This window comes from Podarcis pityusensis (genome assembly GCF_964106645.2).
Source record: "Podarcis pityusensis genome assembly, chromosome: 13".
In the NCBI taxonomy this organism is placed as follows: Eukaryota; Metazoa; Chordata; class Lepidosauria; order Squamata; family Lacertidae; genus Podarcis; species Podarcis pityusensis.
Window position 1 is genome coordinate 5624922 of NC_138038.1, and position 14132 is coordinate 5639053.

At 41.0% G+C, this 14132-nt stretch overlaps 1 protein-coding gene and 1 long non-coding RNA gene across 16 annotated transcripts in view; one reads left to right on the forward strand and one right to left on the reverse strand.

Annotated features, from left to right (window-relative positions):
• Window positions 1-14132, forward strand: part of LOC308460615 — a 41437-nt gene that overhangs the window by 22709 nt on the left and 4596 nt on the right. The window contains exons 5-9 of the long non-coding RNA XR_013978635.1: window positions 376-564; window positions 2044-2111; window positions 2772-2943; window positions 3579-3722; window positions 4829-4946. This is a non-coding gene — a long non-coding RNA (uncharacterized lncRNA). The remainder of the gene's footprint in view (window positions 1-375; window positions 565-2043; window positions 2112-2771; window positions 2944-3578; window positions 3723-4828; window positions 4947-14132) is intronic.
• The window catches only part of FHOD3 (formin homology 2 domain containing 3), a 316929-nt gene continuing 311412 nt past the window's right edge, over window positions 8616-14132 (reverse strand). For all 15 annotated transcript variants that reach the window (XM_080976479.1, XM_080976478.1, XM_080976473.1 and 12 more), the window contains one exon: window positions 8616-14098. In XM_080976479.1, the coding sequence (XP_080832605.1) occupies window positions 14016-14098 (83 nt within the window). In that variant the 3' untranslated portion in view covers window positions 8616-14015. The remainder of the gene's footprint in view (window positions 14099-14132) is intronic.

Below are 14132 nucleotides of genomic sequence, written 5' to 3' on the forward strand. Positions count from 1 at the left end.
GGTCTCGATCCTCCACCCTAAGAGAACGGCTGTAAATGGATTCTCCCAAATATTGCCACAGACTCCAGCCTGCTGCAATTGGTTGAATAGAAGTAGCAGATTCCACCCAGTCTGCAGGTCATACATTTCCCAACCTAGGAGTAGTCAAAGGAAAGCGAAGGACACTGTGGTACTGCCCAAAAATTGTGACGATGGTGCCTGCTCTGTTCTGGAATTTGATCATGAAAGTTTTTTGACTGAGTGGAAAAAAATAGAGTGTAATATGTCTGCATCCAGTGTTTATCAATACCAGTACTATATCCCGGGCATGAAAGGAGTGGGAAACACTAATATGGAGGTGAGGAATGCAATCACCCTTGATTTCTCCAATTACAGAATGGAATATCAATTTTGAAAAGACAGAGAAGCAAAGACAAAATATCATTGCAGAGACAGAAGCTTGGATCAATTCTTTCTTTCTCCAAATAGGACCACCTGTTGTTCTGACATCACTGTTGGATGAAGCAGCCATTTCTTGTCCAGCTAAAAGTAAACACATTTGTTACCATCTGCAAAAAAGCAGAGGTATAGAAAGACTGGAAGGGGAGAAAAGGAGAGGGAATCAGGATTAAATAAGGGGAAGAACTTTGGGTTATCCTTGTTTTGCATTGATTTTGGAATCGGAATGGATTTGGGCAAGAGCATGTAACCATGTGGATTTCAGTGATTGACCATCCTTACACATGTGATGTCAAGGGAAAGGGTATCCATTTATGGGGTTTTCCTGTTATTTATCAGCCAACAGTGAACTAGCCAGCTATTTTGTATTGGCTATCTCATCCTGGAAAGAAGTCAAGACCTTATTCAACACAGCTACTGAAAGCAGAAAGAAAATGACACCACACAAATTCACGTTTAAATCGAACTTTCCCCTGCAGGTTCCTCCACGTCCGTCTCCAGCTCCTCCTCTGCCCCACTCTCCCTCCTGTTTTCCCCCACTGGGCTCACACACACCTTTTGCACACAAACACAGCATTCTATTTTTCTTTTTTGAAGGAGAGGCAGAGGCAAGAGTGGGCTGGTGCTGTCTCCATCTGCTTGTTCCAGAACCATTTCAGATTTATGAGAAGGAGGGATTTTGCCTCAGCTTCCTTCCTCCCTCCACCCCCCCCAAGAGATAAGGGATGGGTCAGCCTGGTCCTTCCCACCTGGAAGTTGAAGAAACAAGCCAGTGTAGGGATAGCACGATCTGTTCCTGCTCCAGGAGATCTATTGGCTTCTGAACTGGGCAGAAGAAAGGGTCAACATATGCATCTTCAGTGTATGCGTGCTTCCTAAGATATTGAGCCTAGAATCATGGGTGTACTGCAGGAATGTTGCCTTGCACAATTCTATCTGCCCACCACAGATCTCTTAATGGGTTGCTGTGACTTACTGTAATAGGGTGTGTCATTTTAGGTGGTGAAACTTAATGTTTGCAAATTGCTTCAGCAAGGGGTCTTAAAAATACGTTTTTGGGTGTGAGGAATTCAAATCTGCTATTATTTTTGTGATTGGACAACATTTAGATGGGCAAATCTATGCTCGGTGGAAAAGCATGTAAAGTGCTCTCGGAAAGCCAAAGAATTTTAATTTTACCTTCTGAAAAAGTTTACCTTCTGAAAATGTCAGGTAATGCTATAAAATGTTAGGTAATGCTATAATTTTTTTTTTTAAGTTTCTCTGCATAAAACATAGCCTGCTAAGCATGAAATATTATTTTGCAATGCTGAAAGTAAAAGTGAACTGACTGTGCATGGTTGGGTATTTTCCTAGAGTTCCAAAATACCCTTGAGCTAAATCACCCAAGAGTTTCTCAGTATCTTCCATACTAAACACACAGATCAGTTTGTTTTTGAAAGCATATATTTTGGGTTAAGGGATCTTCCATTCTACCCTCAGCGGAATCGCCATCGACACAATTAATGTTTTATATAAATAAATAACGATGGTTAATCACTGGTTTCAGATGTGGGCAAATTGTTTCTCCTGAATTGTTCTAGACACATGAAATTTATATTTTAGATGAAGACAGACATATTACCTAGAGATCACAGTACAGCTGCCTTGCAAAAAATAACTTTCTCTATGAGGTCAGTAATTTTCCGCAATTTTATATGGGGGGAAATCAGTCACTGAAAAGATATACAGGGTCTCTTTCTAACAATCATTTTCTTTTGCTACCCCATTGCCAAGATTACAGAACTCCCTCTTTACACATATGAAGGCAGGAGCAACACACCTTAAAGGGTCACAAGGGAGTCTCTGAGTTCTCTAAAAGTTAATGTTCATAATTTTGTTCAACTTCAGTGTTTTCACTGCGGCACCTTTAGAGTGCTTTGCGTATGTAGCTTATTAAGTTATCAAAGCATTGCTTCATTTTAAGGTGGCCAGTTTAAGATTGGAGGAGACTTCATAGCATTATTGGAATGTCTTCTTCTTGTGTGGGATCAAAAGGGACACGGCATTGACTTCATGTCTGTCTTTTGCCTCGTGATCACCTGCTTTCATCCCTATCTCTGCTACAGCAAGTTCCAGCATTCCAAACCTGTGAGCAGCTTGCAAAGTCTTGGCAAGAAATAAAATAAATGTAGTGAAAGCAATGTTGGATAGAGACACAGTTAGCCTAGCCTAGCATTTGATGGAGTCTGGACTTTAGAAGTGAGCTCTGAAATGACAGCATAAACTTCTCTCCTTGTTATATTTAAGGTTCTGCATAGACTCACTTTCCACTTTTATCTTTCAAAACCCAGTCTCTCATTGCCTGTGACCTCCAACTGTAGCATCCTAAGGCATCTGAGGGTCTCCTGCTCTGCTCACTTTCACTTGCCACCCCTTATGCCTGGAACCGCTCTTCTGAACACATAAGTGCCGGCTTTCTCTGTGACTCAACACCCAAGTCTTCAGCTAAAGCAACGTCTGAGTGTATGTGCTTCCGTTAATTCCCTATTTACCGTATTTTTTGCTCTATAAGACTCACTTTTCCCCTCCCAAAAAGTAAGGGGAAATATGTGTGCGTCTTATGGAGCGAATGCAGGCTGCGCAGCTATCCCAGAAGCCAGAACAGCAAGAGGGATCGCTGCTTTCGCTGAGCAGCGATCCCTCTTGGTGTTCTGGCTTCTGGGATTCAGAATATTTTTTTTCTTGTTTTCCTCCTCCAAAAACTAGGTGCGTCTTGAGGTCTGGTGCGTCTTATAGAGCGAAAAATACGGTACCTTCACATCTCCCTCTGTTGTCTTCCCCATCTAAATTTAGGGCGTATGTTCCTTGGGGCGGGTTTTTTTTAGCGCAGAAAATCTGCAGAGATAACCTCCTTCACACATTCATGCATATCATGTCCCTGCTAAACATTTGACAATTTGAAGCTGAATTGTGTGAACTGACTGTATTGAAAGTATTGCTTGAAATAATCTGGGGAATTATGAAAATTCCACCTTGTGTATGTGATCCCTGCTTGCTCATTTACACATGAAAGCAACCAAGCAGTACGCATGACTAAGTGAAAAGGGTCTGTTAATGTAATCTCCCACTACTACTGTTAACATTTGTCTGTGGCTTAGGTTTGGAAGGGACATGTTTCAGTCTGTTATACTGGTTCTGCGAGGACATGGAGAATTGCGAAGGGGATTCGGAAAGAAATCAAAGCGCTCTTGCCAAGTGAAAAAGATTCTGAGAGGCAAAGAGATCAGCTTGGGAACGTGGAGGTGAGCATCATGTGCAAATGCTGTTGATGAGGTGGGTTGTGTTAACAGACTCTCTTGGTTTCTGTTCTTGCCTAAATTCCGTAAGAGACGATCACATAACAACACCTGTGATCTTCGGATGAAGGGTGGTATACAGTTAATAAACAACAGCAAAACACCCCAAAATGGTTTTCCCTTACAGCAGGCATGGGAAAACTTTGGCTTTTCAGATGTTGTTGGACTACAACTCCCATCATCCCTCGCCATTGGTCATGCTAGCTGGGGCAACGCTACCTGGAAGGCCAGAGGTTCCCCACCCCCGTTTTAGATGTATATCCATCACTAGGCCGCAATAATCCTTCCTTTAGAAGGACAGTGAATTTCAAAAGTTAAAGTGCATTAGAGGGAATGCTAAAAGGGGAAAGAGAAACTGTGATTTCAACTGCTTTTGCAAGATACGTAGTTACCAGAGGAGGAGGCCACCGCTCTAGTGCACAGCTGTTTAATGCATTAATCTGCAGACATAGTTATTCTCTGGCTGGAGTCCACAGGCTTCCCTAAGACCAAAAAATGAGCTCTGACTGGGTTTTTCGAGTTAGTAAAATCTATGTATGTGTTGTCAGTGCACATCTGGAATTTAAAACTGCTAATGGATCTGCTGTGAAAGAAGAGAAGGGAGAAGTGGCTAGCCAACCAACTCATATGTTAAAAAGCATTACTACATTGCTGGCAGGCAGCCCTTTGCTCTCTTAACTTTGCACCAGTAAAATTGGAATGCTAAAACAGTCAGATAGGGGCTCAGTGCATATGCCTTGAGGCAGATTTCCCACTCCCACCCACAAAGGAGTATTTAAATAGCAAGCTACTAGGTTTTTTTGGGGGGGGGGGTTTACAAATCATCTGCCAACGTATTGTATATTTTATTATCATATCAAACACAGTGATAACACATTAGGTCCCTGGGCTAAATCTGGTAGCCTAACCACTCGGTTGGTAACCCAGAAGCAATGGGGTATGAAGGGAGTGGTGGTTGTGGTTCTAGTATTTGCCACCAGCCTACTTTGGGAAATAGTATTGGGTGCCTGGTTTGAACTCTTTCCCCCCTCCTCAAAATACCTCTCTAACAGAACAAGGTACTAACTGAGATACAAAATTCTTGAATAAACATTGTTCTGGAGTAGCCAAAAAACTCGCTGCTGGAAGATGATCATCTCATGCATGAAAGAAAGGAGGACATGACAAAAGGTATGTAGATTGCACTCCAGAAATCACAGGAGTACTCAGAGCAAAACCCTAAATGATTCCTGTTACATGCATTGTACAAGATGAGCCTCAGCAGAAGACAGGGGATGCACAAACATTTAAATGTCGTGTTAATAGATATTGCAACAGCTGTGAGGGATTGGGGGAAAATAAAGGACAAAAGTACAGTGGCATGATTTGCTGTGCTGTTTCCCAGTTTTGTACATTAATTAAAGCCATTGAGATTAATTAAACCCCTTAGATCTAATGCTGGAATACATTAAAGGCAAGCCAATGGATGAATGCAATTATAGAAAATAAATTTAAGGGGGTAAAGACAATGGAAAAAATCAGAGGCAACTCTCAAGGTCAAAAAGGGGATAAAGCAAAAGAAACCGGGGCGTGTTTTTGCTAAAAGAAAGTAAGAACCTGGAATTTAAAAAAAGTTTGATTTGGGTCTTTTCCGCTGCGGCGAAGCGGGGACCCTTCTGGAAATCACAGGCGGATGAAGCCTGTGACCGTGGGACTCGGCGGGCATCCTTAGCGCCCCCCCAACCCGCAAAGGAACCCACAAACGGGCTCCAAAGCGAAGAGGGGGAAGTGGCGCAGTGCTGTGAGTCAATCGCTTTTCCTGCGGAGAGAAGCCGCATAGCCATTGCCGGAGAGCGCTGCCTTTTTCCTGGGACAATTTGGCATCTAAAATAACCAACCGTGAGTACTGGAACATTGAATATCTGGACTTTAAATAAGAACTGGTGAAATAGAAAGGAATTTGGACTTAAAAATTTACCCTAATTTGGTACTGAAACGGAAAGGTTTAAACAGGAAGTCAGCCTTCCGTTTCCCTGTAGCCAGAACAAAGCAAAGACAACGCAAACTAGAGCTTTAAAAATCACTCTTAAAGGATTGACTTTCATCATTTAAAATCGCTGAACCCCCCTTAGGTAGCAGGAGAAGAAGGGGGAGCTTTTTTCAAGCTGTTTAAACCTGCAGAAGTGAATCTAAAGCAAAGTAATTTTCCCCCGTCCTGATCCTGGAGCGGGGTGTCAGAATTGACGTTTGAAGCTCACTGACCAGAAACAAATGTCTTTGATAGATAGTTAAAAGAAGAGAAACATAGTGACTCCATTGCTCCCTTTCGCATCTTAAAAGAACAAATATGGACAAAATATCTTAAAAAAGAAACTTTGTTGCTATTGTTTTTAAGAGAAAGAACAATCAGAAGTTTTTCCCCCTAGAGGGGAACTGTGAAATTGTAACTAATCCCTGGGAGCTTGCAGCTGTCACTGATTACAACCGTGGGAAAGGGTTTGTGACCTTGCAGGACAATGTCTGCAGAAGCACTGTTGGGTGCTTTCTGCAAAATAAATGCCCTATTGGATCAGCTAAGCCAGAAGACGGATTTGATGACGAATGCGGCCAGAACCTTTGAACAGGTAGTGGGAAACTATATGGAGCCCACCCAGGAACTAAAACAGGAGCGTGCCATGACAGAACAGCTGAGAGATGAGGATTCTGCTGAATCTTGGGCGCCAGAGACGGAAGGAGCTGCGGCCCAGCAGGAATATACATTTTTGGATTTGACAAATGAACTTGGAAAAGACCAGACTTGGAAAGAAAAAATTTGGTTTGGTTTGGAAATGGGGGTGTGGATAGACCCCCCTATACAGGGAGATTTGGACTTTTCGAGTCTGGAAAGGGGCCGTCAGATGTCTGGAGCAGTGGGGGCTCTCAACTTTGAAGGGAATCTGGAACATAGAATCATAGAATCATAGAGTTGGAAGAGACCACAAGGGCCATCGAGTCCAACCCCCTGCCAAGCAGGAAACATGTTTTTAAATACTACATCGAGTATAGTCTGGACTATGGAAAAGGGACTGTTTTGTTGAAAAGGGTCAAAAACATTACCAAGCTGGAGTTCCCACGAATAAAAGGAAAATATGAAGAAGAGCTGTGGAAGGGACATGGAAGAGACTTGAGGGCCTTGGATATAAGATTGCCAGGTTAATGTGCTAGATTAATAGGACAAAAAGGACTGACAAAACCCGGGACCAGGAGGAAGGGACGCTGGATGAAGATTGGATTGCTTAAGTTTCTATTTCTATCATTAGGACTGTTTTACAAAATTGATGAATGTTAGGGAAATGTTGAAATGAAATTATTTGGCCCTTATAAAAATGTCTAAAGAATTAGGTAAGAATGTTATGGTTAGGAGAAGTTGGTAAAAATTAAGATTTAAAGGATTTGCTGTGATTATTATAAATCAGGATACAGGAAAAGGGAGGAGGAGGAGGTCAAGGAAAGAAGATATTGAAAGTGGAGAATTGGAGAATGATGGTTTTTCTTTTTCTTTTTCTTTCTTTTTGTCTTGTTTCTTTTTTTGTGTGTAATTCTAAAAAAAAAATTTCTCAATAAATATTTAAAAAATAAATAAATAAATAAAGTTTGATTTGGAAATCTGGGAAGCAGAAACAGAGAACAGACACACTAAAATAAAAAGTCAAAGTTGCAACAGGTGAGTTTGCAAATGAAGTATGGGATGGTTGCTTCAAAGGTCCAGTATACCTGAAGGAGCGTCTCCACCTCCATCGTTCTACCCGGACACTGAGGTCCAGCACCGAGGGCCTTCTGGCGGTTCCCTCACTGCGAGAAGCCAAGTTACAGGGAACCAGGCAGAGGGCCTTCTCGGTAGTGGCGCCCTCCCTGTGGAACGCCCTCCCACCAGATGTCAAAGAGAACAACAACTACCAGACTTTTAGAAGACATCTGAAGGCAGCCCTGTTTAGGGAAGCTTTTAATGTTTGATGTAGCATAGTATTTTAATATTCTTTTGGAAGCCGCCCAGAGTGGCTGGGGAAACCCAGCCAGATGGGCGGGGTATAAATAATAAATTATTATTATTATTATTATTATTATTATTATTATAAAGTCCCTCAGGGCAATACATTAGATGGAGGCAGGGACAACTACTATTCCAGGTGCACTGTTACATATATCAAGAAGCAGAAGAAGAACTAGAGTTTATGGCAGAGACCAGCAACTAGTTCCAATGGAAGTTGTCAATATTCTGCACAGAAAACTGGGGTAATGAATGCACAGGAAAGGAAGTGGAAGCACATTTAAAGGAAGAGGGTATTAAGCACCGAGCAACCGTGCCATTTACACGTGAACAAAACATAGTAGTGGAAAGGGAAAACTGTACTCTAGCTGAGATGACAAGATTCATGTTATTCCATGCATACTGGGGCAAAGCAATTATGGCAGCCACTTATTTAGGAGGAAGCAACATGTGGCCAGGACATATTTTGCTCACCTCATCCCACTGATAAATTTATTCTCCATCACTACCTGTGAGCCTTCCTTTCTTTTCAGTGGTCCGTTTACATCAAGCGCAATGTCTCCATCTTCTTCATTCCAGCAGCAGCTTCTTCCATTCCATTCCCTTTTCTGTAGTCAAAATATGTTAGATGTTTCCCAACCTTTCTGTGACCATTCTGTGATGACCTCCTTCTTACCAGGGACAGCCAATGAGACCAAGAGTTCCTTTTTAACATTTTGCATCATGAAAAGGGGAGTGGAAAAGTGAAACAATGCCTGTTCAGTGATGGTCTGGATGAAGACTAAAATTAATACAAATACACGCCCCCCCCCCGACACAAAAAGAAAAAGCAGTGCATTAGAAAGCTTTATTGCATGATGTGTTTACATAATGCGGTAGAAGTGAACTTTAAAATTATATCAGAGATTTCTGGGCACAGGTCAATGGTCAATATTCTAAGCCTGCATGGCACAAACTTTTAAAATCTAAAACAGAAGAGTAATTTGGGAGCGGAGATAGGTGTTGAGTATTTTTAAAAGGAAACTCCTGTTATACTCAATGTAGTGCCAAAACTGGATGAAGATTGCGACATATTATCAGTGTGCTGGGATGCAGGAAATTGTTTTTTTTGGGGGGGGGGGCGAGTTAATTCAAGTTCTTCATTAAGTAAAACTGTGAGGATGAAATATTAAATTCAACATTTTACAGGTCTTTGCCTACAGCCAGGAAAACAACAAAATGAACAATGGTGTGCGTGTGTGTTCCCTGCAGGATATATATTTGACCATGCATGGCTTGTTCTTAAATTACAATTCATAGAATAACACTGCTGGAAAAAAAGCTTATTTTACACTATGCTACACACAAAACAAAGTCTAGTCACATTTACACATTTTTACAATAATTCTTTGTCTAGAAACGTGTCCTTTTCTACTTTAGAACTATATCTTTTTTAAATTCCCAGTTCACAGAAAAGACACAAGAAGTCCAAAGACAGTCCTTTGAAAAGGGAAATGCAACCCAACATCACAAATGGGCTTCTTCATTCACAAAAAAATCTTGTATTTCACAGCTGTTAAAACTTAGTGATGGATAGTTGTAAGCCATCCATACCTATGCTTTAGGTAGCAAAGTCAAAGTAAAGTATTTCAAAATTAAAGGATTTCTCCCCTTGCATGTGTGTAAATTATAGTCTTTAGAATGCTCCTTTGAATTAGTCATGTATCTAAGTGAATTGTTAAGTACTGTAATGACATGTGAACCCCACCCCCACTTCACATTAATTGATGAATGTGGAAATTATTTTTACTACAACTTCTAATAAAGAAATGCTTCATTTTGACCAGGAAAACACAAAGCTCTCTGTGCTTTACAGAATACGGAGGCTATTTGTGAAAGTGCAATCTTTTGCTTTACAATCTGGATGGAGTAGGAATCCAAAACTATTTGAAAGGTGTAGAAGACTGGATAGGGAATTCACCGCAAGACTCTCCTGCACAAATGAATGTGCTCCTGAAATGCATGGGAAAGAGCACTCAAATGGAACTTGCACAGGAGAACTTCCGAGTGGATCGTGTCCAAAATCCAAGTCTCATTAACGTTACATGACTTTCCCTGAATATTACTAGCAACAATATATATATAAAACTAAGAAACCTGACCCACCTAGGCTGCCAGCCTAAACACACTTACCGGGGAGTAAGTCCATTGAATTCAACGGGGCTTACATCTGAGAAGACATATATAGGCTTGCACTGTGCATGTTACTTGCCATGTTCTTGCGTCCAGCAACAGGACTGCATCAGTTTACAAATCTAAAATCGTATTTGCATTCCTGGCTAATAATTGCCTGAGTATGGCTTTCTAGAAAACCTTTGAGTGTTGATGGACGAATGAAAAGTGCACATGGGGATGGGGAGAGCTGCAAATATTCAACCTAAAGCAATTCATTTCAAGGCCATCGACTGAAAACATTTTTTAATAAATGGGGGTCAGATTTAGAAGTTCAGCTGAAGTTAGTAAGAGCTAGCAACGTTTTTGAAGAATGAACTCTGCAGAATGCTGTATGAGTTAAAGGCAGTGGATAGCCTTGATCATGTTGCCAGGCTTCGCACTGTGACCTGAAGCATCCCACATGCCACACCTTCAACATTTTTGCTTTTAGCCAACTACAACCGACATTCAGAATAGGAGGGGAGACTGAACCATGTGACTTCAAAATAGACATTGCTTCTAAAGAAAACTGCTTGGTTACTTTTGGTGCATTTTTTCGAATGTTACACTATTCATGCTGAGGAATTCTTTGCATTGCCATTTTTAGCTGAGAGTTCTTTCTGAACTCAAGAAAACAATTATTAAGGCTTGTGAGAAAATGACAGGTAGGGCTCAGCGGACAAATAGATTCCCTTGTTACATAACATCTGAAATCTGTTATGTAGATGTTTGAACTAAGAAAGCGGTGAGTGAAAAATGTAGGTTCTGCTGTGATTGTACGTTTTGAAGCATGTTGCATGGAATTCCTTTGGGCATTTCTGCTGCATGGCTCAGAAGCTACTGCTATTGTTGCCACTGACGATTATCCTTCAGTTTGAAGATAGGATAGACTTGGATATTGTTCACTTTCAAAGCCTTGAAACAATTAGATTTTTTGGCAGCACCTGATAAATGCTAGTATCTGTCTATGTCCTTATCAAAGGAACAGCATAACATCATGCAGATGTGTGAACAGTCCCTTGGCAGCAAGGGAGAACTGGAGTACATTACTGAAAACCTTCAAGGCAAACAAAACGAAGGTATAGGTTCCCTTGGTGGTGTCTCTTTCTTGCATGCAAACTAGAATCATCAGCACATTTCATTCGGAACACATGAGGAGGTCTGTCAATCCCAGATGAGTAGCCATGGCCAAACTTTTAATAAATGGGTGATCGTAGTGAGGATTCAATGAAACTCATTTCATGAGCTCCTGGATTGTTATATGTTAGTGTTTCCATACAAAAAGAAGGCTGGCCCACCACTATTTTGCATTGCAAACTGTTTTGGAAACAGTAGTTTCAAAACAGATGGTTGTTTGGGATAGATACTGGATTTTCAAAGAGAATGACACGACTTTGGTTGGGCCAGTGAAATCCTTGTGCGTGAGCTCAAGTGGCTGTTTGGATCCCAACTCATACCAGCAACCTAGAAAACATTTCCTGTGGGACAACTCAACTGGCATTATAAAAATATTCTGGTGAAATATCTGAGAGGGTTTTATTTGCCAATGGTAAATAAAAAGAGCAACATGGCAATCCTTGAAGGACCAGTTGTCCATTTGTTTGCTGTCATGTATAAAATGTGCTTTTTTGGAGTACTGGGCTACTGTCTAACTAGTAGGCAGTTAAGGACACCATATTTTACAGGAACAGGGGAGCAGGACCTCTCACCCCTGCTCTCTAGAATATATATATACATGTATCATTGTATAATCCTAATATGTTCTGGCTCAATAAGTACCAGAAGTGCTTATGACAAGAGTGCCTCTTAAGAAATGAAATTTCATAAGCTACACTGGGAATTTAATGGAAAAGTAGGTATAAATCTCAGTAATCATAAAAATGGCCAAATGGATGTTGTCAAGCAGACAGGTAAATGCAACCATTTAGGATGGTCCCCCCCCACCAAAAATCCTGGTTCATGTAAAATGACTGTGTGTGCTCTTCTAGAGCATAAGATCTGCAGCAATTGTAAACATAATTATTGTTTTTGTGCCTGAGCATTTCAACCAGTTTACCAGCTGTGTTTCAGGTCATTTCTCAAACCATTTTGGAAATTTGCAATAACTTAACTACTTTATTATGGAAGAAGATCCTTTGATATAGGAGGTGGGGGATATGCTTTTGATAGCAAGGATTTAGGAACCCCTCTGCCAGAGACTAACCTCATTCTCCTGAAATAAATGAAATATTGATTAAATACATTCAATTTCCTTCAGTTTACTGGCCAATGCCTTTCCCTCTTTAGTCAAAAATGCACACTGACTGGGTTTATTAAAAAAAACACCAACCCTTCCATATCATTGCAGAATCGCTAAATAAACAGTATGTCAAAATTGAGGGAGTACACATTATCCAGGAGCCCTACGGTAGCTGTTACAAGAGACAAACATCCCCTTAGAGGGGCAAGGTCAAAGTTAATAGCAACAGTAACTCATGGGACAAAATCCAGCAGTTGAGTGAGAGAAACAACGTACAGATGGAATTTCTCACACTCTTTTCTTATAGTTGTACAGCCAGTATATTTGGCTTTCTGCGTAAAGGCTGTGACTGGAATCCACCAGAATGATGTACAACTTTCTCTCAAGTTTGTTTTTCAAGTGTTGAGCCATTGGCTGGCATGGTAACAGTGATGCAATCGTTATGCCTTCTTTAGTACCACTAGCTTAGAGGTATGTTTAAGCGTAAAAAGTTCCCTTTTATACCAGTCTTCAAGAAAAGGGGAAACACTGAATGTGTTTGATTCTTGAATATTTCCACGATAGGATGTTTCTAAACAGCTGCTCCATGAAAGCCATGGAAATAAGCAGAAGAAACCTCTCTCAAATACATTCTTTAAACTACATTCCATACACTTCGGAAAGGAAGTCTCTGGATGTTTAAATATCCCCATGATTTGGGGGATGGGGGACAGTTTCCATGTGCAAGGACGGAAACTGTCTCTATTCCCTGTTGTCTTGCGGTCTCTGTTGTTGTTTTCATGGTTTGTGGTGGTGTTGAAAATGTAACTGGAAAGGAGTGTAGCAGGACCTTTGTATAATTCATCCAGTGGGCTTGACAGAGTTATGCTTTGCTACATCAGATTAAGAAAATAGCCGAATCAGCCCACGCATGTGCACAAAACTCCTACTTGACCTTGACAGCATATCCTCTTTTGTCTCCGGCTAGTTGCTGGCATACTGCTATAATTTATATATACATCTCTACAGCTGAGTGACAAGAGGTACTCTGTGCTATCCCTGTGCACCTCTGCTATTATGTTGAATGTGCATGTACATGTTTGTGAGAGGTCCCGGTATAAAAATGTCCTAGTGGAATGAGTTCCTGTAAAAAGGATTTCCCTTCATGCAGGACAGAATGCTTGAAAGTTGAAGGCACCTGGACTCGGTAGGCGTGTGTGTGTGTGTGCGCGTGTGCGCACGTTGTGTGTGCACGCACACATGCACACACATACTCGGTATATACACAAGTAGACATACATTTTTACATTCTTTGGTGGAGAGATAAAAATTCATGGCATGTTTCTATTTCACAACATTGTCTTCAGAGAGGTCATAGCAACTGTGACAGAAGTTAGTTTGCCTATTTAAAGAACTGCCCTCGAACTGACAAAATATAGTACTTTACAATTATTACAAAAGGTCACGAGGAAAATGAACATAAACACCTTTCACAAAATACAAAATACGTAAAACCTTCTTAGAGACCACATCAATGCAGCATGAACAAGACAGAACAGCATTAGGCAATTTCCACATCACCTCTTCCCCCACAGCCCTGACTTAATTTTACTGGTCTGTTACACACTTTTTTTTATTATAGCCCTTTGTGTTGCCTTTTGTTTTGCCTGCTTCAGTATTATGAAAATGAATCTAAAAGATGAAGGGGAAAGCAGCAAATGGAACTGACTGGAGAATGCTAAACTGAAAGACTGTTGGCAGCCTGTGCGCCTGTGCCTGTATATGACAACGACTTTTCTTGGAGTTGACACGGATGCTGTTATCACACCTGCATCTCTGAAGTGCCCATCAGACCCAGTGCTTTGGCTTCTTCCGGTGTCAGTCCGCTCTTAAGTGTCCTCCTTACTGAGCAGTCACAAAACAGAAAGAAAGAAAGAAA